At 39.1% G+C, this 26,637-nt stretch overlaps 1 protein-coding gene across 2 annotated transcripts in view; it reads left to right on the forward strand.

Annotated features, from left to right (window-relative positions):
* The window catches only part of SPHKAP (SPHK1 interactor, AKAP domain containing), a 201,968-nt gene that overhangs the window by 163,614 nt on the left and 11,717 nt on the right, over window positions 1–26,637 (forward strand). The window contains exons 6-9 of one of the 2 annotated variants that reach the window (XM_006141926.2): window positions 3,455–3,710; window positions 4,971–8,745; window positions 21,714–21,899; window positions 24,554–24,640. In XM_006141926.2, coding sequence (XP_006141988.1) covers window positions 3,455–3,710; window positions 4,971–8,745; window positions 21,714–21,899; window positions 24,554–24,640 — 4,304 coding nt within the window. The remainder of the gene's footprint in view (window positions 1–3,454; window positions 3,711–4,970; window positions 8,746–21,713; window positions 21,900–24,553; window positions 24,641–26,637) is intronic. The other variant, XM_006141927.2, reaches the window with a different exon arrangement.

Genomic DNA, 26,637 nt, shown 5'->3' on the forward strand with positions numbered 1-26,637 from the left:
TGATTTAAATAATTCTTTTTTTTTTTTTTTTGGAGAGGTTTTTGCTATAGGGCGGGTGCCCTCAACAGACAGACAGAGAGAGACATAGAGACAGAAAGCAAGAAATCACCCCCCCACGGGGGATGGTCATGCTGCAATCCCTTCTCCTCCATTCTCCTCTCGGGATCTTGGGCACGCACGCACACACGTCCGGCGTGAGTTTTAAGCCACCAGGTCCAGGACGCGAACCACGGTTGACTACGTGGGAGTCCAGCGAAATAGCCATTATGCTAACTGCTGGTTCCCAATAATTTTTTGTATCAGGTGAATAGTTAGACATAAAATATTTTTTCCAAGCAATTCAAGTTCTTCTTTCAGATCAATTTATTTAATTCTCTTGACCATTAAGTCTTGTTTCTGTTTAGGGCATTTTCTCTTAATAATAACAAATGAAAAAATGGACAACTTAATGGTAGGGACAAGTCTGGAGTTGAATGTTAACTTCCAAAATTTAAATGGAACGATCAGACTACAACAGAAGAGAGATTTATTAAATGAGACTGAATTGGTGAAATAGAATTTTATGACTTTTGACTAAAACATTACTGATTTTCTTCTACACTTTATTTTCAGAATTTAAGGATTTTTGTCTTCTCCATCTGTTGATAGATTCATCTACCTACTATTTGAAAAGAATCCTAACCTTTTTTCTGGCTTTAAGTCTTAAACAAATTTCTCTTATCATTTTCATATTTTGATTTATTAGAGCAAAAAGTGCTTTTCTTGAAATTAAACAATATATTTTTAAAAATACCTATTTAATAACTATAGTAAGCTATACAGCCTCAGCTAGATGCTACTTTATAATATATTCATTCTACTCACTGAGTTTTATGCCTAAAGTCACACATGTGTTCACAGATATGTATATATAGCTGAACTTGCTACAGAAAGTATTTAGATCAAGATGTTTTGTAAATCAACAAAATGTGGAGGGAAAAAAGGCATGGAAAGCAACTGTAGATACCAGAGACAGTGTGGGAGGAAGATGGGGGAAGTGGCAGAGGGTGAGAAGTAGAGAATTAAGGGAAAAAGAAGAGGGGGAAAAAAGGCAAAAACATATAAGAAACAAGAAATGGAAAATTAATTGTTGACAATAACATATATGGTATTATCCTTGATCAAACCAATATACAGTGTATTCTGGATGGGAAATTGCATTTTGTATGTTGGGATCATGTACAATGAATGAATATAGAATAAATTTAAAATTAAAAAAATAATAATAGCAATAATTATGAACCATCACATATTCAGTAGTTCCTCTTTAAAAAAAAAATAAGTTTCTCTTCTATGAGCAAGAAAGAGAGTAAACATTCCAAACAGGATCTTGTCACTGCAATCCCTCTACAGCTTCAGCCGGCCCTAGAGCATTGCTTGTGCATACCTGGTGTACTAAGGGAGGTCTCCATATGTGAAAAAGAAACTTCCCATGTATGTCAGCCTGCTAGAGACTCTCATTCTACTTCTGTCAGTAGTCTGACTCCTTATTCCTCTTATTAAGACGAATGCTCTGGGCTGGCCCCATAGCCTAGTGGGTAAAGGAGCCAGCTCCCACATGGCCAACAGTGATTTAAATCCTTGCCCCAACAGCTTGAAAAAAAAAAATGTCTGGTGCCTGTGCTCACATACTCCAAATCCTGGATGGAGAAAGGGGGAAGGCCAGATTGCAGCATAACCATGCCTCACTGAAGGGTGCTTTCTCCTTCTCTGTCTTTCTCTGGCAAGTGCACATTCCTTGGGCAATTAAAAAAATGAAAATCCTGATGCACATGTCTTTTTTATTTATTGGTAATCTGTACAGGAGCAATTAAAACTATTTAATTTATATCTTAGTGAATAATAATATGAATAGTGAAAGTGTATAGTGGGGAGTAAGGACATGGTCTGTAACCCTAAAACTGAACAGAACTATAAGGTCTAACTGGGACACCACTCAATAATGTGGTCCGGCCTCTTTATCACCGTTCTTCTCAGGTCGGTTCTTCAGAGATAGTACTTCCAGTAGAGTACTTAAAATTTCATGTCGGTTCGCTACTTCTGATGAGAAATACACGGAACAAAATCTAACTATAGTTTATAGAACACTTAACCACACCTCTGAAATACTGGCAGAGGTTTTAATATCATCAAAGCAGAAAAGGATATTAATCTGAGCAATTGGAACTCAATTCAAAACTCCTTTCTTTAATCAAGAAAGGAGACCAAGACAGCCTTAACAGTCCCCAAACTTGATCAAACTTTAAACAGGCTTCTCTCTGACTCGAGAGCTTGACTTCTCTTAGAGCATTTAATCTAGAAAATTTATAGCTATAGTGCTTTTTCTGCCCTTTCAAGATATAAATCTTCTTCCAAAGCTTCTTGCCAGTTTTATAGCCCAGGAGTGACAGTCAAGGACCTGGGAGCTATCTCTTTAAAAAATAATTGCCAGGGGACCAGCAGTTAGCGTAATGGTATGTCGCTGAACTCCCATGTAGCTGACCGCGGTTCGAGTCCTGGACCTGGTGGCTTAAACTCATGCCGGGAGCGTGTGCATATGTGCCCAAGATCCCAAGAGGAGAATGGAGGAGAAGGAATTGCAGCATGGCCATCCCCCCTGGGGGGTGATTTCTTGCTTGCTGTCTCTCTGTCTCTCTCTGTCTTTCTGGTGAGCGCACACGCCCTATAGCAAAAACCTCTCCAAAAATAAATATGTAAATAAAATAATCGCCAGGACTGGAAAGTGCTGTGGTCGTTAAGGTACTGCACTCTCATGTGGGAGACCGTGTGAGAGCCCTGGACCTGGTGGCTTGCTTCCTCACTTTCCTTCTCTATCTCTCTTGTCAAATTAAAAAATAGTAATAATAAATAAAATTAAATAAGTAATTATATTAAAATTACAAAAAGTAATCAACAAAATATTAATAGTGCTCTTAATCTTTCATTCTCTGTATGCAGATAGGAGACCAACTTCTGTGATCACCTTGCTCTGAGTTGTAAAGCTACTTCCCCTTAAGAAAAAAAAGAAGAAAATTTACTTTTCCTTTGGGTAAAGACAATTAGCAAACACAGATGCCCTAAAGTTCCGCTCAACCCCAGCTCTTAACCGTCTTGACTTTTATTTCAGCCCATTTCAATACTCTGGAATAAAGTCTTTCATGTCCAGTTCAATTTTCACTTTGACCGGGAGGAACTAAAATATGTGACATGGCTGATCTATTTTTCCCTAAGTCAGACTCTCCTGGGTACCCTATGTCCCCACACATCACTTGAATTTTTTTCAAGCAGTTCATCAATACAAACCCAGAAGATATTTCAAATATTTTAAAGGTCCCACTCCTTTTAACAGGAGATATTGCTGCAAAGAAAAAGGTCAGAAGCAATAGTCTTTTATTTTCCCTTTTTAATAAATGCCTCCTTTTCTCTCTGCTTTTAGTGCCCTTGGCTGCCAGATATCTGCTTGGTCCAATGCGCAAGAGGGAACAGACCAAATAGTACCAATTGCATCATCTTTGAAATCAACAAATTTTTGATTGGTCTAGAACTGGTTCAGGAGCGGCAGCTCCACTTGGAAACAAACATCTTGAAACTGGAGGATGACACAAACTGCTCCTTGTCCTCAATTGAGGAAGATTTTCTCACTGCCTCTGAGCACTTGGAGGAGGAAAGTGAGGTGGAAGAGTATAGGAACGGTGAGAACTTGCCAATAAAACAAATGTGTATTCTGAAATTGGTTACCATGTAAAACTCCCTGGATGAGATTTCATAAAAGCGTCAGGACACTTCAGCTGGGCTGACACATCACAATTCTCTCTTGCTGAGTTTTAAGGAACAAAGATAAAAGAATACCAGTGAAAACACTGACTAATGCACTTAGCCGACTTAATGGTTGGATGGATCCAGGCTTCCAAAAAATGCCTTAGGGATGCTAAAGGAAAGGTGTATTTTAAAGATAAATCCTCCCACTTGCAAAGAGATGGAGGCTATTATACTGGGAGGAAAGCTAACTTCCCTAGGACTCTTATAGAAGTCATATATTAATTGGAATCTGGCTTGACTAGTCTGGATTTGTTTCCTGGGACTGCCATTTGGATCCTGTGAGATCTAGGGCTGGTTATCTAGTGTTTTGGAGCCCTGACTTCTTTATCTGCATTAGGGAGTACACCCAGGCCAAAGCTCATGATTGTCGTGAGGACAGGAGAAAACCTGGGAGAGTACTAGCAATCATATATGTTCAGCTCTTTCAGTGAGTCATTAATAAGACCCAGTGGACAATCAGTTTCTCTCCCCAAGTCTTAGACACAAAGGAAGGGATACCCCAGATGTCGTCACTACTGTCTCTGAGGCACGTTTTATACAAACTTGACAGCAGGTTGCTTTACTCATCTTCTTTCTGTACACACTGGGAAACTCTAAGATGAAATTGTTTGGCTACTTTCCCTGGAAGAATGGGGACAAGTCCCCAAACACCTTCTCTACTCTAGCTTTTACATAAGTATCTCACATCGAAAACTGTTCTGTTGGTTGACATCGCATAGTGAAATGTGAAAGCCTTTGTAGAATCACTTCCCTTGAGGAAATATGTAAAACGCTAGATTTGAGGTAAAACAAAAGATAGCTGATATTATAAGGCATTTTCAGAAAGTAATTATTGAAACTAGTAGATGGTGTAGTGGTTACATTGCTGGACTCCCACATGGCCAACTGTGGTTCGAGTCCTGGACCCAGCAACTTGAAATTCACACTAGGCACATGTGCATGCATGTCCAAAATCCGAAGAGGAGACTAGAGAAGAGAGTGTGGTGTGGTGTGGTGATTTCTCACTCTGTCTCTCCAGCATGTACACGTGTCCTATAGCAAAAGTCTCTCTTTTTAAAAAGTAATTATTATTTTAGACTCAGGACAATCTGTTAAACAAAAAGTGATGGTAATCTTCACTTTCTCTTCACTAGGTTATGAAAATATAAATGTCTCAGTCAATGTCTTAGAAAGTAAGAAGCCAAAGGAAACTTTACAGGAGGAATGGGATTACAACAAGGAAAAAATGTTTTATGCTTTGGAAGACAAATACATTAGCAAATATCATACACCATTGATTAGAACAGAACAATCTTGGGAGAACACAGCAGACAACGTAGCCTTGCAGAGTCTAGATCCTTCAGTCAAGCCTTCACTGTGGAAAGGTGAAGCCTTGGGGCATGAGAGACCAGCTACAAATTATTATTATTCGGAAAATTCTAAAAGTCAAGTGGGAAAATCACAGGCACTGTATATCCCAAGTGATGCTTATTTCTCCAAGATGGCTAAGAAAGATGTACCTTCTGCATGTGGCACTGTTACTGAGCAGGGCAACAACCCTGGCCCAGAAGGATATGGATTACCAAGAAACTCTCTTCTTCCTATACAAGATGGAGAAGACACAGCAGGCGAGTATGCTACAAACTTAGCAGAATCTGTGCTGCAAGATGCATTTATTCGATTATCTCAATCTCAGCCTATACTTCCCCAGGAATCTGCCATCAGTGTTTCTGTAGGAAGTGCTCTGCTTCCCAGTGGCTGTTCCACCAAAGATATCATGGTCCCTCGGTCATGGAATGAGCTCCCTAAAATCGTCATTGTTCAGAGTCCAGATGGTAGCGATGCTGCCCCTGAGCCAGGCATCTCCTCATGTCCAGAGGCAGACATCTCTGTTGAAACCACAGGTGTTCTTTCTGGAGAAACCTCCAGCAGACACTCCCAGAGTGCTCTGGAGGTAGCATTAGCTTGTGCAGCCACAGTGATTGGAACCATTTCCAGTCCACAGGCCACCGAAAGACTCAAAATGGAGCAAGAGTCCCTGGTACCACACCCTCAGCTAGGTGGCAGTGAAACACTGAGAACACAAGCTTACCCAGGACCCAAGGAACCTTCCATCAGTGAATACTCCTTTCCATCTGCTTTGTGTGGAATGACTCAGGTGGCCAGTGCTGTTGCTGTGTGTGGTTTGGGTGAAAGAGAAGAGGTGACATACCCTGTGGCTTCAAGTGGCCTCTTGCCTGCAGCTGAGGCTTCAGAAGCAATCCCCTCACTTTCTAGCTTAGCAACAGGGAAGAGCCTAGAGCTGGGGAAGGAAGCCATTGCAGAAGCATTGTTCAGAGAAGCAGCTCTGGTTTTAACAAAGCCTAATGCCTACAGCAGCATTGGAGACCTCATGGAATCCATGAATAGTAGAATCATAGAAACTGCTTCAAAGCCTCAGACCATGTACTCAGAAAATGCCCTCAGGAGTGAACTGGCACAGACCCTGTCCAATGTTATCCTGAAGCACTCCATTGAAGAAGTTCACCAGAAAAATAAACTAATTGAAACCAGCAATGGCAGGCACTCATCTGAAACTCTGGACACCTTAATGGAAAGCACGAATCAACTGCTCTTCAATGTGATATGTGTCACATTCAAGAAGATGAGTCATATTATACGGCTTGGTGAATGTCCCAGTGTCCCTTCTAAGGAGACCATCAGATGGCGGGAAGCAGAAATAGGCTGCCAGTCATCTGGTCAGGCTGCTGGTCAAACATGGACAAAAGCCATTGAATATTCCAGTGACCATACACTTAGCAGTCCACACCATACTAGTCTTGTCACCAATAATCTTGTATATGATGGGCATTCACAGCAAGGCAACCAGGGTGAAACCAGACCAGGCCCCTTCAGGAATCCCACAGTGCAATTTGAATTGTCATGTAGTCACAGAATGCTTGATTCTTCAACGACTAAAACATCTCCCATGGAAATATACCTGAAAGGCACGATGGGAGAGGATTCAAAAACCCCTCATCAGACACCCCGTCACAGTGAAAACAAACATAGAGACTCTTCAGAGGAAGAGAGGGCACTGACAGTCAGCAAGTGCAGGAGCAGGTCCCGGGATGCTGAGGACAGTACTAGTCCAAATACCCAAGAAAAGTACGATTGTGCCATGCCTCTCAACAGCGAAGTTCAAGTTAACCTGTCCCTGTTAGGGGATGAGTTGCTGCTCCCTGCTCAGTCCACACCACAAGCCAAGCATGCAGACATCTACTGCATTACAGACTTTGCGGAAGAATTAGCAGAGACAGTTGTCTCCATGGCAACTGAAATCGCAGCAATTTGCCTTGACAACTCAAATGGAAAACAACCCTGGTTTTGTGCATGGAAAAGAGGGAATGAGTTTTTGGTTACACCAAACATATCTTGCAGGTCCTTGAAGAGAAAGAAGGAAAGCCAAGCTGGTGGGGCTACTGTGAGGAAACACAAACCACCCAGGCTCAGTGAGATCAAAAGGAAGACGGACGAGCACCCTGAGCTGAAGGAGAAGCTGATGAACAGGGTCGTGGATGAGTCTATGAACCTCGAGGACATCCCAGATTCTGTCAGTATTTTTGCAAACGAAGTGGCCGCCAAGATCATGAGCCTAAAGGAATTTTCCACGGTGGACGGTGTGTGGCAAGCCCAAAGTTATTCCCGGAGTCGGTTATTGAGCAGTGACAGGTGGAACCGGCTGAAGGCCTCCAGCTGTGAGAGCATTCCAGAGGAGGACTCAGAAGCCAGAGCCTATGCAAACAGCCTGGGTTTAATGAGTACCTTAAGCCAGCCAGTCAGCAGGGCCAGCTCTGTCTCTAAACAATCGAGCTGTGAGAGCATCACTGATGAGTTTTCCAGGTTCATGGTGAACCAGATGGAAAACGAGGGGAGAGGCTTTGAGCTCCTGCTGGATTACTATGCTGGCAAGAACGCCAGCAGCATTCTGAACTCGGCAATGCAACAGGCATGCCGGAAAAGTGACCACCTGAGCGTGAGGCCGAGCTGTCCCTCTAAGCAGTCCAGCACAGAGAGCATCACCGAGGAGTTCTACCGGTACATGCTGAGGGACATTGAAAGAGAAAGCAAAGACAGCACCTCCTCCAGAAGGAACAGCCAAGACTGGGCAGCTGGCTTATTGGTTCCTTCTTTCCGACCCCTGCTGTGCCACAGACAGTCATCCATGCCGGACAGCACAGCTCCATGTACCAGGTTAACAGTGAATGCACCCGTCAAAGCCAACTCCTTAGATGGATTTGCTCAAAACTGCCCACAAGATTTCCTAAGCGTACAGCCAGTTGCTAGCGCTTCCTCATCAGGTCTCTGCAAATCCGACTCTTGCTTGTATCGGAGAGGTGGGACTGACCAGATCACAAACATGTTAATTCATGAAACATGGGCAAACTCAATTGAGGCCCTCATGCGCAAAAACAAAATCATAGTAGATGATGCAGAGGCAGCCGATGCCCAGCCCGGGTCTGTTCCTGGTGGCTCTCTCTCGGGAGAGGAGAGAAGTGCAAACAGATCAGCTGTGAGCAGACTGCCCTGTGGGCCAACTCTGCTTGCTCAGGAGTCTGTCCATTACCCAAGGAAAGACTCTATTATTGAAACCAAACATCCCGCAGTGTCGTCTGCACCTTTTACAAATCAGGACAGTTCAAATTCTAAAAAGGAAAAGACTTCCTGCCATGATACTGTTACTGGAAACTGCACTAGGCGATCCCTTTGCTCAAGGGAAGTGCCTTTGATTCAGATTGAAACAGATCAGAGGGAAGAGTGTGGAGAATCTGAACCCTTCCTTTCCAAAAGCAGCCCTTTAGAGGAAGCAGAAGAGTGTTTGCAGGTAGAAAAAGTCCCAGACATGGCAAAGAGTGGAGACCCAGCTGTGAGCACCTGCCAGAACCATTGGTGAGTGGATCATCTCTTAGACTACATAGAGTGCGTAGGACTGGGTTTGCATCTTATTGATATTTATTCTAAGTCTTAGACATCAAGAGACTTTATTGATATAGAGCTGAATTCCTCAGGCAATAAATAACTTTCCTGGGTTAATATGTACTTTTAATAGAAAGTCAGAAGAGGTTTTTTTTTTTTTTAATTTCCAAAACAAATTGAATTTATCTATTTATCAGAAGAAAGAAGGTATTATTCCTCCCATTTAAATTAGTCTCCCATGGTTTCCTACCTTTCAAAATTCAGCCATGGCAGTTTTAAAGCAAATAATAATAATAAATAATAAGCGATGTCAAGCTATTCAGTTGAAAATAGTTAAACTGAAATAAGCTTTAACATTGGAATTTGGCATTAAGTATTCCGATGTCATTTTTCTCTCAAGTTTTTCTTTTTTGTCCTGTTGTAAGGATCTGTGTCAGGACACCATGTCCCATGAGTGCCTGCCCTTATATGCATGGTATAATTGTACCAGTCCCAAGTGTAAAGCAACACTGGCTTATTATTTCAACCCTTCTGTCCAGAGAATTGTAAGGTCGTTAACAGTGCATTTGTAATTTAAGGCAAGATAATAATTTCTCTCAGGCTGCTGGAAGAAATGTCATTTTCTTTTACAACATCCATTTCTGTAGAAAATTTATAAGATTCTTGAATATGAGACCATTGTATTATTCTTTTATTTTTGACCTACAGTTAAACTTAGTTAAATAGAAAAAAAAAAAAAAGCTACTGGCTTTGAAAATTACAAAGTTGCAGAAATAGCCTGTGACGTCTTCAGAGACATACGCCTTTTATTTATTATTTACAAAGAGCTTGTGATTTTCAAATGTTTAGTGCAATAAACAATTAGAACACAGACTTCATCAAATGTCAACAGTTCTCTAGGGTCTCTGATTCTTTTCCACCCCTACCAAGGAAGCAGAAAGTCCCCTTCCTCAGACTTGATGCTCCCCTTTGGATGACATCATTACAGGGTGAGTTTGGTGCATGGTCCTGGTGGAGCTGAGGATTTCCTCCGTAGCCACTTAGTGCTAAGATCTTAGCTTTCTGACTGAATGAAACCCTAGAGGAACCTAAGAGGGAGAAAATGTAAAACATACAAGCAAAAGAATACAAAGCTAAAGCAAATGAAGTAACCCAAAAAGACTAAGACAAGGTCTTACATATCAGTAAATTTCCAGCTCTAGACAATATTTATTAAAGACTTTGACCTAGGGGGCGTGAAGAATAAGTCTTTAAAAATGACCCAAGAGTTAAAGAAACAAAGTAGCCAGTTTTTCAGGATTACCTTTACTTGAAATACAAAAAAAGGTAAATAGCTTATTATAGATTCCAAGTTCTGACTTGGAATCTGCTTAAGCACAGAGATCACAACTCAGATGAGATTTTCAGTCCAAGAAGGAAACCTGGTTAGGGTATGTTCATGAAATAGCAGGTCAACAAGATTTATGGCTATAGACTCAAATCAAATAGAAATTGTCAGTGAAGTTAAAATTCCTTAACATAATTTTGAATTAAATGTAATTGATATTATCCTTCAAATGGATACAACCTGGGGTTGAAAACATGCATGAATAAAGCCTCCATCTGACTTCATTTGTCCCGTATGACCTAAGCACACATGTAACTCACAATAGGGATTTCTGACTCTGTATTCCCCCAATGAAACAAACAAAAAGTATAGAATTACCCAACTACTTCCAAAACAGGACTAAGCATTCAATATGTTTCTCTTTGTGGTGCAATTTAAATAATTGTTATAAATATGAACTTTATTAACTAACCTGTAACTATGTCACCTGAGCAAGTTCTCTAACATCTTTACCTCCCTCAGTTCACTCACCTACAAATGGGAATAATAACAATAATAACTACATCCTGGGACCAGCAGTTAGCATAATGGCTATGTCACTGGACTCCCACATAGTCGACTGCGGTTCGCGTCCCAGACCTGGTGGCTTAAAACTCACGCCAGGTGCGTGTGCATGCGTGCCCAAGATCCCGAGAGGAGAATGGAGGAGAAGGGATTGCGGCATGACCATCCCCGCTGGGGGGGTGATTTCTCGCTTTCTGTCTCTCTGTCTCTCTGTCTGGCGAGCGCACGTGCCCTATAGCAAAAAAAAAACAAACAAAAAAAAAAAAAAAACTTACATCGTAAGAGAATCCTTAATGTTAAATAAAGAAATGCACATCAAGCTCCTAGCTCCATGTCCACCCCTTCAATATTCAATAAATGCTTACTTTATGGTTGTTTTCACTTGTATTGTTGTTTGAGGTTAGGTTATGTAGTTACCTTTATTCCTGAAGATTTTTTTTTTTCCTGAAGAGAAGTCTGTTTTGAATGGTAAAAGAACTACATTAAAACAAGAGCATTCCCAGGATTACAGGAGGGGGGAAATAGCCATATTTAAATTGTATTTTCTAAGTTTAGAGTTGTCATCATGAAATTTGACTTGTCCTAATAGCTAAATACAGAACTCAACTCCCTGTAAGTGAAATAGCTCTACCCATACATACGAGGCTCTTAATTCTCTTTGGAGGTGGGATGGTGTCATATCCTAAAGATACTTTCAAGTTACTCTCTAAAGCACATTTTCATAATTATTACTAAAAATTTTACTAAAACTCAACATACTAGAATAAAAATCACTTTCTTGGATTTTTATTTGATAGAATAGTAACTCCATAACTTACTATGGAAGGCATACCCAAATAGGAATACCTGGTATGTTTTGGGCTGTTTGTAAGATACCTGCCACTAGAGAGAGTGTAAATGATTTGGAATAGCCCTGTTCTTAATTTCTAAGTAAATGCTATCCTATTGATACACAGGAAAGTGTTTTTAACTCAACCATCTTTATTTAAGAGTAATTATTTAACTTTCTTATGGTTTGAGACCACAGGTTTAAACAACAAACAGAATTCTAAGCATTCTTGTGTTGTATTTGCTGATATAATCTGATGTTTTAAAAACATACTTTATGTTGTAATCTCATGTATACTTCAAGGAAAGAAATTATTCGTCTAACAAATATTTGAGTGCCCACTCTGCGATACACTGTCCTCAGGACTGCCCTGCAAAAAGATCATGGCCCTTCCACACTGGTAGAAGACACATACTATACATGGGAAAACCTTTGGAAAAAGATTATTGCAGAGTTCACTGAGAGAAAAATAAAAAGAATATAATGCAATAGCAAATAACTTGTATGGGAAGTGGATACATACATAAGCTACTCACATAAGCTAAGGAAGAGAAGGTGCCAATCTTGGGAACACCTGCAGTAAAAGTCTGCATTTTGAACATTATAGTACTGTAGATAACCTGAAAAAATTCCCTAACTATGAATCATCTAAAAATCCTGGGCTAAATATAACATATATTTTTTTAGGTACAGGGCTGAGCTTAACAGTAATAATTTTTGTTGTTTTATTTATTTTGCAGTTTTTAACATTTCTATTTAATCACTATACATCTTTACAATGTACAAAATGGTTTTGTACAGCATAAGTATAGTACATATCAACCCAGTCACAGATATTTCTATGTCTATAATCAGCAGCAGATAACTTTTCTTATTTTATGTATTTTTAAGTTTTTACCATAGGGTATATGTGCTTGCTGGAGAGAGACAGTGACAGGAAAAAGGAAAGTGAGAAATCACCCCCCTACAGATGATGGCTACACCATAACCCAGTCTCCTTCTTTCTCCTTCTTAGATTTTGAGCATGTGCACACACACACGTACATACACTCTCAGAGTGATTTCCAAGCCACCACGTCTGAGACTATAACCACAGCTGGCCAGGTGGGAGTCTAGAACCTTTACCATTACGCCACTGGTGGTCCAGATTCCTGTGTCTGTTAGATGTTTTTTCTTCTATCTTCTCTCTCTCTCATCCCGTTTCTATACTGTCTCTGGTGTCTACAGTTGTGCTCCCTGCTGTGGTATCTTGCCATCGAGTGCACACATGCAGTGTATATTCAACGGGAACTTACAATGTCTCTCTAATATAGATTTACTTGATTCGCTTAGCATTAAATCAGTATTCATCCGCTTTGTATCAAAGGTCAGTGTTTCATTGTTTTGTATGGCCAACTATTCTTCTTTTTTTTTCTTTTTGGCCTCTGAGGTATTCATTATTAACTAAAAGTGGTTGATTAGAAGTAGTAGATTAAAGCTGGCTTGGTGCCTATCTTGAAGTGTTTACCAGCCTCTGTGGCTACAAGTTTATTTTCTAAAGGCTAACAGAAACCAGGCAAAGAGACTGTGGACCCATGAAAGGTGAAGGCAAAAAACTGAGACTGACCCCCATATCCTGAAGGATTAGATCCTTAGTCAAACTAAAGAAAAAGTTCACCTCCCCAGAAAAAGAGCTGATAAGAAAATTGATCTTTTAGGATTAGGGGGCTCTGGGTAAAAGGAAAAAAATTCTCTAATAGTTCAGCTTACCCTAATGCATTTGTGGTTTTAATCACATTGCCTAATTCATGATCCAGGAAAAGGTTTTCCTTGGGAAAAAAATAATCTCCTGGAATAAAAGCAACTATATACCCTGACCCTGGTAAATTACCTTAACATAATTTCAGGTTAACATCCTTTTAATAGCTTGGTAGTGGCAAATATAAACCTCTTGACATTTAAGCCCAAGGCTTAAAGGATTTCAATAAATAAAACTCCATCAAATATGAGCTCAGGGCATCAAATTTCAAGACACCCAGGAATCAAAACTATCTTTTTTTATTTTTGGAGAGGTTTTTGCTAAAGGGCATGTGTGCTCGCCAGAAAGACAGAGACAGAGAGACAGAAAGCGAAAAATCACCCCTGGGTGGACAGCCACACCGCAATCCCTTCTCCTCCATTGTCCTCTTGGGATCCTAGGCATGCACGCACATGCGCCCAGCGTGAGTTTAAGCCGTCGGGTCCAGAGACTTGAACCGTGGTCAACTACATGGGAGCCCAGCAACATAACCATTATGCCAACTGCTGGTTCCGGATTCAAAGCACTATAAGCAAGGCTTAGCACCAACATCAAAGAGCAGAGCTAGACCTACCAAGGAATTCAGGAATTGTCAGATACAAAATGCAAAATAAATATATTTTAAGTATATGAAAGGAAAATAGATATATAAAACAAGAAAAATACAATAATCAGAATGGGGCAAAGATTTTAAAAATCAACTGCTTACTGAGGTTAAAAGCATAATAATTTAAATTAAAAGCCACTAGATAGAAAATAATAATAATATTTATTGAAATCAAAATCTCAATGGGAAACCTGCCAAATTCAGTAAAAGATAAATGTGAAAGGCCTTCTGTGGCCACCCATACTGGAAGTGCTGAAACCGAACTTGCATTTCCTCTGGAAAAAAGAAAACCAGAAAAATGGACAAAATTTATGAATTTTTTTCTGACATTGTACAGTAGCAGCACACTGAGAGAAGAGAATTAGAAATTCTCTGACTTTCTGCATGGATTCCCTTTTCAGAAAACAGTGTAAATAAGGCTGACCTAAGCAGAGTTCAGGAGCACTCTGAGATGGGAAGACAGAGACTGTGGGAAGGAGAGAGCTGTGCAGAGAAAGAGCTCCGGAAATCTACACAGGGATTCCCTTGAACCTCTTACAGAAACTGAGCCATGTATGTAATGCACAACTCCATGAAACTAGAGCGTTGTATGCTGAACAATTCCATAAGCTCACCCAGGACTAGGAGAGGTTTACTTCTGAGCAGCCACAGTGGATCCATGTTAAACACATGCAACATTTAATGGAAACCCTAAAAGGCTCACATCATAAAATTAGACTAGCCTAAACATAATGCTTGCCTAAATATGCCCTAACAAAATAAGAGCAAGCATTTGGAAAGATTAACTGAACTGAGAATAGTTTAATATAGAATGAAGTTCAACACTGATTAAAGAAAGATGGCAAAATCCAGCATTCAACAATATAAGTTTGATTGGTAATATCCAATCAAAAAGTTACACATAAAATTATCACCCATAACCAGTATAATCATCCATAAAAACATATCCATAAATCAGAGAAAAGCTGGTATAAGCTGACAAGGACTTTAGTTATTTAAACTATGTTCAAAGATTTAAAGGTACACATCAATATAAAATTATCGAAAGATACAAAATTTGAAAAACACAATAAATTCTAAGCAAGATACACAAACAGCACACATCAATGCACATTACAAACAAATTATTAAAAGCCCTTGTTTTTATAGTCTTAAAGCGACCAGCAGATGGCATAATGGTTATGTCGCTGGACTCCCATAAGGCCAACTATGGTTGGAGTCCCAGATCCAGTAGCTTGAAACTCACACCAGACATGTGTGCATACATGCCCAGAGTCCCTGAGAGGAGAATGGAGAAGGGATTGCGGTGTAGCAATCCCCCCTAGGGGATCATTTCTCACTTTCTGACTCTCTGTCTCTCTGACAAGCATGTGCACCCATTAACAAAAATCTCTATTAAAAAAAAAAAAGTCTTAAAAAGGCAGACTAGGGACCAGCAGTTGGTGTAATGGCTATGTTGCTGGACTCCCATGTAGTCGACCACGGTTCAAGTCTCAGACCCAGTGGCTTAAAACATATGCTGGGTGCGTGTGCATGCATGCCCAAGATCCCAAGAGAATGGAGGAGAAGGGATTGCATCATGGCCATCCCCCCCCCGGGGGGTGATTTCTCGCTTTCTGTCCCTCTGTCTCTCTCTCTCTGTCTGGCGAGCACATGTGCCCTATAGCAAAAGCCTCTCAAAAAAATAAAAAGCAGACTAGAGATGGAAAGCAAAAACATTACATGCTAATAAACACAAATTGAAATTATAGATTTCTTATCAGAAAAAGTATAAACTAGAAGATAAAGAATTATATCTTTACTATGCTAAAGAAAAAATTATTGGGACCAGCAGATGATATAGCAGTTAACATCACTGGGCTCCCACATGGCCGACCATGGTTTGAATCACAGATCTGGTGGCTTAAAACTCACACTAGGCACATGTGCATGTGTGCCTAAGATCCCAGGAGGACAATGGAGAAAGGGGTTGTGGTGTGGACATCTTCCCTGGAGGGTGATTTCTTACTTTCCCTCTCACAGTCTCTGTCTCTCTTTCCAGCAATTACATGCACCCTAAGGCAAAAATATCTCAAAAAATTATTAAATTACTATACTTTATCCAGTAAAATTATTTAATATATATATATATATATACATATATATATATATATATGTGTGTGTGTGTGTATGTATATGTGTGTGTGTGTACATATATATATATATATTTAGTTAGTTAGTTAGTTAAGTATTTATGTTAATAAATACCCTGGTTTTGCATAGGAAAACTCTATATCTTCCAGCTAACAGTTTTTCCCAACCTATTCTATCGATTCAATACAAACCCGATCAAAATCCCAGCAAGCTATTTTGCAGGTACTAACAAATTGATTCTAAATTTTATATGAACAGGCATAAAACCAAGAATAGTGAACACAGTATTGAAGGAGAAAAACAAAATCAAAGGCTAGGACTACCTGACTTCATGCATTACTATAAGGCTATAGAAATCAAGACCATGTGGTATTGTTGAAAGAACAAAAAAATATAGTAGCAGCTCTCTGCTTAATTTTCAAACTTTAGAAGTGACCAACATGGTCTTCAGTAGGTGAATGGATAAATAAACTGTGGTTTAACTAAACAGTGAAATGTTACTCAGCACTAAAAAGAAATGAGCTATCAAGCCATGAAAGGACATAGAGGAATTTTAAATGCAAATTATTAAATGTAGTTATTTTAAGAGACTATATCTGTATCACTTCAAGTACATGATATTCTGGAAAAAGGCAAAACTATGGAGACAGAAGATCAATGGTTCCCAGAGGTTAAAGGGAAGAAGAGATAAATAGAGAAAGCACAGAGAATTTTGGGGCAGTGATATATGTGATTACACATTCACTGAAACCCTAGAATGAACAACACTGGGTGTGAAAACTAAACTGTGAACTACCTGCTCTTTGACGTTCCTGCCAACTCGGAGAATCTGAAAAGTCATAAGGTCCTCTAAAACTCTGTATGTGAACTTTAACATTAAAAAGAGGGGAAAACTACCTGCATACATCTGTATAATATAATGGTGCATTGATTATAAATAAATGAGCAAAACTATAGATTTCTCTAAAAGAAAATAAAAATTAATATTTTGGATAATCACTAGTCATTCTGAATTCCTAGTTATATGGTATAGAACATGAGATTTGCTGTAAATACATCTTGAAATTGATATACAATAGAATACATGACAGACTCATTTTTTAACTTGATTGTTCAATGTCAATACTTGAGATATAATTCTTTATCAAGAAACATTCTGGAATGAAATTTTCTAGAAACAGAAAGTTTTAATTTAGTAAAGAATTGATAAGAAAATTACTTTTTAGCCAGGCAAATAAATAGTTTTGGAGCCTGTCTTAGGTCACTAATAGAAATACCCAAGACTGTGTAATTTATAGAAGTAGAGGTTTATTTGACTCATGATTCTGGTGGCTAGAAAGTCCAAAAGCATCACAGCATGATAAAGGACAGGGTCTTCTACAGAGTGGCTGTTCATAAATTTCAAATTGCTTATCTCCTTTCCCCTTCTCTCCACCAGAACTCAGTCATAAGGACCCTGCCCTAATGGCTTTATCACACCCAAGAACTCCATCCTAGAACACCATTAAAGGATTAAGTTTCCACATACACCTTTACAACACAATCAAGTACCAACACATACTTCTGTGAGACTTCCAAATTAAAGCAGAGCTCTCTTATTTGCACTAGCACTTGGTTCACTTACATTTTGGGGGAAATATGTGTATTGTTTCCATTTGTCATTGGTGAACTTTTCTTCCATGTGAATTTATGTAAACTGTCTCTTTAGCTTCATCCTTTCTCCCACTCCCACTCCCCCCTTCTCATTTAAGAAATATATCAACATTTTAAGAAATCAAACCAATTGTGTTAAGGACTTTCTTTTGTGAAGATTTAGTAGTAGAGCATATTAGAAATAGCCACATCTCTATACCAAACTTGCCCAGAATGCTGTGAGAAGAAATATTAGAGGCAAGGATCCCAAGTCTTTTGTAAAATACCTTAGGTAACAAGTTTACGTATTGAAAAGGAGATTTTAAAAAAATTTAAGAGAGATCCTTCTCTATAGGGTACATGCACTCACTGGAGACACAGAGGAGAGACACAGAAAGCAAGAAATTACCCCAGGGAGATAGCAACACTGCAATCCCTTCTCCTCCGTTCTCTGCTCAGGATTTGAGACACACATATACTCACACGTGTGAGTTTCAAGCCACCAGGTCTGGGGCTCAAACAGTGGTCAGCTATGTGGGAGTCCAGCACCTTAACTACTGTGCCACCTGCTGGCCCTGAAAAGGAGATTTTTAATTGTATCCTTAAAGGGCTGTGTGGCCTCTTTCATTTAAAGTAGCATATAAGCTAAATAAAGATCTATGTGTTTGTTCTTTTTGTTTGTTTTCTTAGTCTTAGAATTAGTTCCATTATTATTTCTCCAAGAATAATTATACTTTAAAACATTCAATGGACTACAAAATGGAATATTATCTCTTGATGACAATGTGTATGGTAATTTCCTTGACTGGACTAACATACAAGGTATTCAAGCAGGGATAATTCATTTTAAATGCTGTAAATATATACCGTGATTGCACCAATAGATGGTATGGTGGTTAAAACAATCGATTCCCACATGGCCAATTGTGGTTCAAGTCCTGGACCTAGTGGCTTGCTTTCTCACTTTCCCTCTATTTCTCTTTCTCTCTCTCTCTCTCTCTCTCTCTCTCATGGATGCCCTAAAGCAATTAAAATAATAATAATAAACAAAATTAAATTAATTCTTTTAAAATATATATACAGTGTTTCAATGTAAACAATAAGAAAAAAGAAATTAAATAAAAAATTTTAAAGAGTTCTAGCATAAAAAAATAGAACTTTAACTGTATAACTTTGAGGGTTTAATTAAAAATCTCCTCTTTCTATCTTTCTCTCCATGGAAAAGAAGAGGAACAAATATACCAGCAGTTTCTTTGATCTCTGGCTTCAATATTCAGAAGTTCCTTTCCTATAGTGTAAATCTCACAGCACATGTAGTGTGCAATAGAGAATTAAGGCATGGGGAATTGATCTAAGCAGCTTTATAGTAAATGCTCTGATCTCTAACCCAGACCACTAGTGTTCCTGTGTGTATGTGTGTTTGTGAGTGTGTGCATGTTTGTGTGTGTGTTTAACATGGCAGGCAAACAAATGGAAAATCGAACTTATTAAGAACCTGCCCTCATTGGACCAGCAATAGGTATAATGGCTATGTCACTGAACTCCTGTGTAGTCGACTTCAGTTCAAATCCCAGACCTGGTGGCTTAAATTCACACCAGGTGCATGTGCATGCGTGCCCAAGGTCCCTAAAGGAGAATGGAGGAGAAGGGATTGTCATGTGGCCATCACCCTGAGAGGGGGTGATTTCTTGCTTTCTGTCTCTCTCTGTCTTTCTGGCAAGCACACACACTCTATAGCGAAAACCTCTCCAAAAAGAACATGCCTTCACTATCAGTTAGCCGCAAAGCACACTAGAAGCTACCACCTGTCAGTACTATGGTTATTCAGAATGCAGTCAACTTACAAGTAGTGCAACATCTCAGATCTTTTCATTTCAGATCTAAAAAATAAGCCATTGAAATGGATAGTATGGGTCTAATCATGAAATTATACACTCTTACTAATAACCTCTTCATCTAAAGAATATCCAATGTGTTCCCAGCTCTGCTCCTATTACACATAAAAGCATAAGATGTTAATAATTCATAATATATAGACAGATAACTATATACACTAGAGTACAAATTAGGAGGCATTACACACCACTAAAAAGAAAGACAAATTGCTCTGATCGTTCAAAAGAGAGTGATGCCAACCTGGGGAGATTTTGGAAGGATTCAGAGTGGTGGGTGAGTCTTAGATGAGCCTGGAGGCGTGGCAAAATGCAAAGATCAGAAATGTCATTATTGTACCCATAATTCTTAATGAATTATGAGACTTTTTAATAAAGACTAATGTTAAGTATATCAGATACTAAGCTAAATGAATGAAACAAACTTTATTTTCTAATCTATTTCTCCCAAAAGCTCTTGTGAGGTGGACGTGGTTATTTTTCTTAGGGAGGTTTATTAATTTATCCAAGTCAAATAGGTGACAGGTGGTAGAATGGGAATTTATAGCAGTCTGACTTCAAGAACAGGACCCAAGTGTTCTATTCTCCAGGTTTTGGTCAGAAGAAACAAATAGGTAAAGGCCAGGAGGCAAGAATCCCTGGCATGTTTGAGGCACAACAGATGCTTTTGTTTGCTAATTAATGGCTAAGTTAAAAGCGGATAACTCTAGATTATTATAAGGAAGAGAGGTCATGGAGGATAGAGCTTAGTTTCAAGGAGATCTTGAAGATCCTTGACAAGAGTGACTGACAATATGCTTTAGGAAAATAAATGTGGTAGCAGTGTGAAGTAGGTTTTGAAAATGGAGGGATAGTTGGGTTGCAACTGATAGGAAGCTGATGCAATATAGTTCAAGCAAGGACTAGGGATGCAATGCCCACAAGTCACAAAAGTACAGGACTGATGTCTGGTACCAGCTCCTGTTGCAACCTCGGATAAGTCCATCTGCCTTACTGGCCTTCTGCATCTTCAACTACAAAATATCTATGAGATTCCTACCCAATGTAAAATTGTAATAATTTAGAAGGGCCTAAATTAAGATAATTTTATGAACACAGAGACGAGGATTAGTAAATATGTGAGATGTGCTTTAGAGATGGAACTGAAAGACCCTGGAAACTGGTTGACTATAAGAGGCATGAAGTAGAAATCAGAAGACTGAAAGGTCAACAGGAATAAGAAACACAGAAAAAGGGGGAAGATAGGCAATTAGAATTTATTTTAGACATATTGATGTTGAGATGTTAACAAAAGAGGTGTTGGTGAGATTTTCAGAAACCAACTGGAAAAGGAGCACCAGGATCCATAAGAAGTTCTTGCTCACAGTCCATATTGGGAAGCTATTTTCATAGACAGGAGTAGATGAGATTGCTTAGGAACAGGTTATGAAATAAGAACAGTGAAGCACAGTTGGCAATAGTGACACTTAAAGAAGAAGCAGAAAAACAGGTTCCAGGCAAGGAGGGGGTCAGGGAAGCATAAATTCAGAGAGGAAAGGCTTCAAAAAGAAAGGCCTGTCAGGCCAACAGATAACTGCTCTGGAGAGCTTCTTGATCTAGAAAGGCACTAATCCATAAAAGTAGTGCTTATATAAAACAGAATTTTCGGAGGAAGGGGTTGTGATAAAAGGTAGCTAAAGCGCAAAATACTTTCAGGGGCATTTTAGGTCAAATGACTCAGTAAAGTACCAGAACTAGGGTGGATATTTTTCTTCCAGCATGATCTATATACTGAACACCTTAGAATTCCCAGGAGTGGTTAATTAAAATGCAGATTTCTGAGCCTCACTCCAGAATTAATGGATCATAATCTCTGAGAAGAATGCTTTGTATATTGATTTTAAATACCATTGCTTCTCAATAATTATGTATGTAGGCCGGGGTGTTTCAACCTGTTCTTTAAATGAATGGAGAGATTCAGTAGAAAGGGATTAATTGCTGAGGTGGGAAAGCTGATGGGGAGCAATCTTGGAAAGTCAAACTGAGACTTAGGGCACCAGCAGAAGGGTCAGCCTGAAAAAGACTCCACCTTCACCCAACAACCTCCTACTCATCCAGGCTCAACACAGAGCCAGCGTGGTCTCCATGAAAAGTCCGATTTTGCACTTCTCTTCTTGGTAATGATATCTTGCCATCTACAGTGAGAGCCTTGATGCCAAAGCTGTACCAGAGGCTGAAGTCTCCACAGAAGCCAGAGCCTCGGATGAGTTCCCCAACCCTCCCAGCAGTAGTGAGGATAGCACCTGCAGCTGGTCCCAGCTCGCTAATGAGGAGGACAACCCAGATGACACAAGTAGCTTTCTGCAGCTCAGCGAGCGATCTATGAGGTACCTACATATTCCTCGACTTCCCAGGGAAGCTGATCTCAACACAGATTCCAAAAAATGCATTTTAATGGTTCTCTGCAAAGGGTTTCTAACAGAGAGAGCAAAAGGAAAGCCTCCACTAGGTCAAGTTCTCTGCACTAAGATCTTAGTATCCATTGATGGCATAAATTATTTTGGCCAAGGTTAAGAGTTATCTGTGTTTTCTTCCCTTAAGTCCCCAAGTAGTGCATTGAATGTGACAGCTGTGAACTTTTTGAGGAAAGCTGTTATTACACTTGTGCTTGATCCTTCATTTCTGGTTCGTTTGTATTTCAGATGCAACACAGGCTGGGTTTACATGAGGAAAGTGTTTCCACACTGTTGTGTTGTTTGACCTGAGTGTTCTTCCCATTTATCTGCCTACCACTGTATTGTTCCTGTGGCTAAGCTACAGAAAAGTTTAGAAGGAATCAGATACTTAAGGACAGGAGGCATTAACTAAACACTTCTTCAGTGAGGTGGAAACTAGAAGAATCTCTATGTTTCTGCCCAAAGTCTATTTGATACTGAATCAACAAATTTATAGATTTCTCCAAAAGGCCAAATGGAAAATGAGATTCAGGAGCATCTAAGTGTGTGTCTGGCTTTTTGAAAGTTTTATTTCTTGTAGTTCAGTCTGTTTTGACTTAAGAATATTTTACAATGTTAAACAATTTATCTAAAAATTCCAAAAGCTAATGGGAAATATGACAAGATAGAAACAAAATACAAAAAAAAAAAAACTTGAATTTTGGACTTAACAGCAGAAGCTTAGAATGTTAGTTATTTTCAGTCATTTTGAGTCATCAGGTTTCAATCTGTGAATATATTCAGTGCCCCACCTGAAATAAGGCAAGAATTTAAAGTCGAGGTAGCTTAGTTGGTTACTCATTGCATTCCCCAAGGGAAGACTGTCCCATTTCTTGACACACCAGCACTCATTCTTGGAAAATCTGGCTTGAAAGAGACATAATAGGGAAATAGAAAAGGATGAGGAGACTGGGAGTTCAGTAAAACTAGATATATTCCATTTCACAAGTGCAGGCAGAGCCTAAAATTTGGCTCAATGATACTGTATTTCAGTCAGATCCAGGCTAGTAACAAGACTATATGTTGATTGTGCAGCCTACTGCAATATGTACTCCTCCTTCTCTACAATACCTAAGGAATCAGGTATCGTTCCTTATCAAAGATTGTAAGATAAATGAGCAATAAAACTTCAACATTACCTAACTCCTGTGGCTAAGCTACAGAAAAGTTTAGAAGGAATCAGATACTTAAGGACAGGAGGCATTAACTAAACACTTCTTCAGTGAGGTGGAAACTAGAAGAATCTCTATGTTTCTGCCCAAAGTCTATTTGATACTGAATCAACAAATTTATAGATTTCTCCAAAAGGCCAAATGGAAAATGAGATTCAGGAGCATCTAAGTGTGTGTCTGGCTTTTTGAAAGTTTTATTTCTTGTAGTTCAGTCTGTTTTGACTTAAGAATATTTTACAATGTTAAACAATTTATCTAAAAATTCCAAAAGCTAATGGGAAATATGACAAGATAGAAACAAAATACAAAAAAAAAAAAACTTGAATTTTGGACTTAACAGCAGAAGCTTAGAATGTTAGTTATTTTCAGTCATTTTGAGTCATCAGGTTTCAATCTGTGAATATATTCAGTGCCCCACCTGAAATAAGGCAAGAATTTAAAGTCGAGGTAGCTTAGTTGGTTACTCATTGCATTCCCCAAGGGAAGACTGTCCCATTTCTTGACACACCAGCACTCATTCTTGGAAAATCTGGCTTGAAAGAGACATAATAGGGAAATAGAAAAGGATGAGGAGACTGGGAGTTCAGTAAAACTAGATATATTCCATTTCACAAGTGCAGGCAGAGCCTAAAATTTGGCTCAATGATACTGTATTTCAGTCAGATCCAGGCTAGTAACAAGACTATATGTTGATTGTGCAGCCTACTGCAATATGTACTCCTCCTTCTCTACAATACCTAAGGAATCAGGTATCGTTCCTTATCAAAGATTGTAAGATAAATGAGCAATAAAACTTCAACATTACCTAACTTTGTACTTGTAAATTCTGCAGTCTCATGGAAAAACAATAAGCCCATTGTATGAAATCCTACGGAATGTCCCTGAGACAAGTCCCCTGAATGGCAAAGGAAAAACATAAGACCATGGGCAAATCAGAATTTAAGAAGCAGGGAGATAAGCATTCTGGTACCTCCTCTATGCAGCGTTTTCAGAAATATGTTTGTCTCTGTAGGAATACCCATCAGGAAGTCCTTGCTTCTAAACAAATGACATCACTATAATTAGAAAGGAAAAAAAAAAAAAAACAGTCCTGTTGATTATTACCCACCAGGTGTGATCTAACATCTGACACCACTTCAGAAATTACATTATCATTACTATTATGATGATGATTGGCTTGAGCCTGTTAGGCTTGTCTTATTGTGTTTCTTCTAATCTGGTCAAAAAATAAATATCAATTTAGGAATCCTAGACACAAGGCAATCTTCTTCTAGGGACCAAAAGAAGGCCCTCTTCCAACAATGGAACGTCAGTGTTGGCATTGTGGCCAGGTGGTGGAGATGGGCATTAATATTTAAACTTTTGCTTTGTCAGCAATGGCAACAGTAGTGCCACTAGCAGTCTTGGCATTATGGACCTGGACATTTATCAGGAAAGCATGCCATCTTCTCCCATGATTAAGTAAGTAGCCACCAAGATGCAGTGATTGTGAGACCGCTACTCCAATTCCATCTGGCAATCCATCTTGATCATTCAGGTTGTGCCCAACCACTGATTTCATCGTGTCTGTACTGCCGTGGTTCCATGTCACCGGACCAGGAATTCAGGCCTACAGTAAGCCCTACCCTACTGCTCCCTGATTTTTGGGTTTTGAACCTGCCCCCAATTTAATCATCATTAAGACAAAGCTTATCCTTATAATCAGAGTTGAATGCCAACTTATCTACATGGACACACAGAGGCAAAAATCCATTTAAATTGTATGAGGCCAACCAAAGGCTGTTCAGTAGTCTTCACCATAGAATACAGTCACTTCCATAGAATCAAATGTGAACAGCTTTTTCTTTACTTGTGGACACCTGGGATTACCTCTACCTAATGTGTCTGACGTAGAATGGTTGCCATGACAGGAAAGTGTCATTCCCACCCAGTGACTCCACATAATATGGAGATTTCTAAAAGACTAAAGGAAAAAAGTACCTAGGAAACACACTCAGCAACACATAAAACAAGGCACAGAAAGGGAAGGTGAGCTGAGGTCAGGATTACTTCTAGAATTTGCAATTCTTCTGAAAAATTAAATCAACTGAAGTCTATTTTTGATTATCGTTATTATTGGGAGATACTTTGAATTTCAGGAAAAATGAAAAAGTAAAAAACTAAATTTTCTCCCTGACCTACTTCCTCAATTACTATCTGCAGCTAAATCATTTTTATCTCACCTTTTAATCAAGTGTACTCCCCAGTGCTTAATGTTTGTAATGCATTTTTTTGTTGCCTTACACAGCTTTCATTCACAAGTAGAGATGGATGTGGATGAATGTACACATTCTCTTGTGTAGGGGAACAAGAAATCGAGATAAACAAAACTACTTTTAGATAAATTTGTTTCTCTCCTTCAGGAATGATTTGTTCAGCAATTTTCCCCATATTTCTCTGCAGTAGGAGGTCATCACCCCAAATCAAATCTTGCTTCAGGGAAAGCTAAGACCACCACCACCCGTGCTCAGCCTCACGCAGCTCCATAGCAGCAGAAACCGTGCTAACATTTGTCATATCACTTATGTCACTCACATACAGTTCTAGCAGAAAATCTAGGCTCTGGAGGTACTAGCATTCCTACAAATGATTTAGGTATGCATGAAAGAAAGACTAGACTTTGTCTCAGCATCAGCAATACAATGGATTTATCAGCCAGATCAAATCCTCTATCATCAGTAGACATATTTTTTCAGAGTCCCTGTACTCTCTTTCTAGACAGGATGAAAATATCAGACAATCAATGGTTTCCCAAGATGGTCACTTCCTTTCAGCTGCTGGGCTGTTAGCTCTCATTTTAGAAGTATTTCCTGAGTCCTCCCACGATGTATGAGGCACTGTAATAAGTGCACAGTACACAGCAGTGCTTCCAATACTAAACATTACCATATCTAACAACTATTTGCTTCAGTTATGACTACCTAGTTCTGAACAATCCCCAGCTTTCTATACATCCTTGCAACAAATAGAAAGAAAAAAAATGTAATTAAGTGAGATATTTTGCTCTCTGGTTTAAGTTTTGCAGTCCTTTCATTGTCTTTTCCCTTATTTCAGTCAAAGAACCATATGCATGTAAAGAAAATCCTGTATTAAAACACAAGCTTAGATGGCTGTCATAATGTAGAAAATAAAATTGTGGCAAGATGAAAACATATGGTTCACTAAATGACAATAAAGTGCTAGAGAAAGATAAATATTCCCAAATCAGAGCCAGTTACCTATGGGTTCTTTCTTTTGGGTTCAAACCAGTGAAGATTTATGAAAGGGACTGAAGAGGAAAAAAAAAAAAAAATAAAGGCTACATATCTCAGAATCTGCCACCCCAATCATCCTAACTAAAATCACCCTGGTTATGTGGCTTTTTTTTTTTTTTTTTTTTTTGAAGTGGAGTGTTTTTTTCTTGTTTGGGGAAGTGGGGT

Source organism: Tupaia chinensis, unplaced genomic scaffold (genome assembly GCF_000334495.1).
Source record: "Tupaia chinensis unplaced genomic scaffold, TupChi_1.0 Scaffold000066_1, whole genome shotgun sequence".
Lineage (NCBI taxonomy): Eukaryota > Metazoa > Chordata > Mammalia > Scandentia > Tupaiidae > Tupaia > Tupaia belangeri.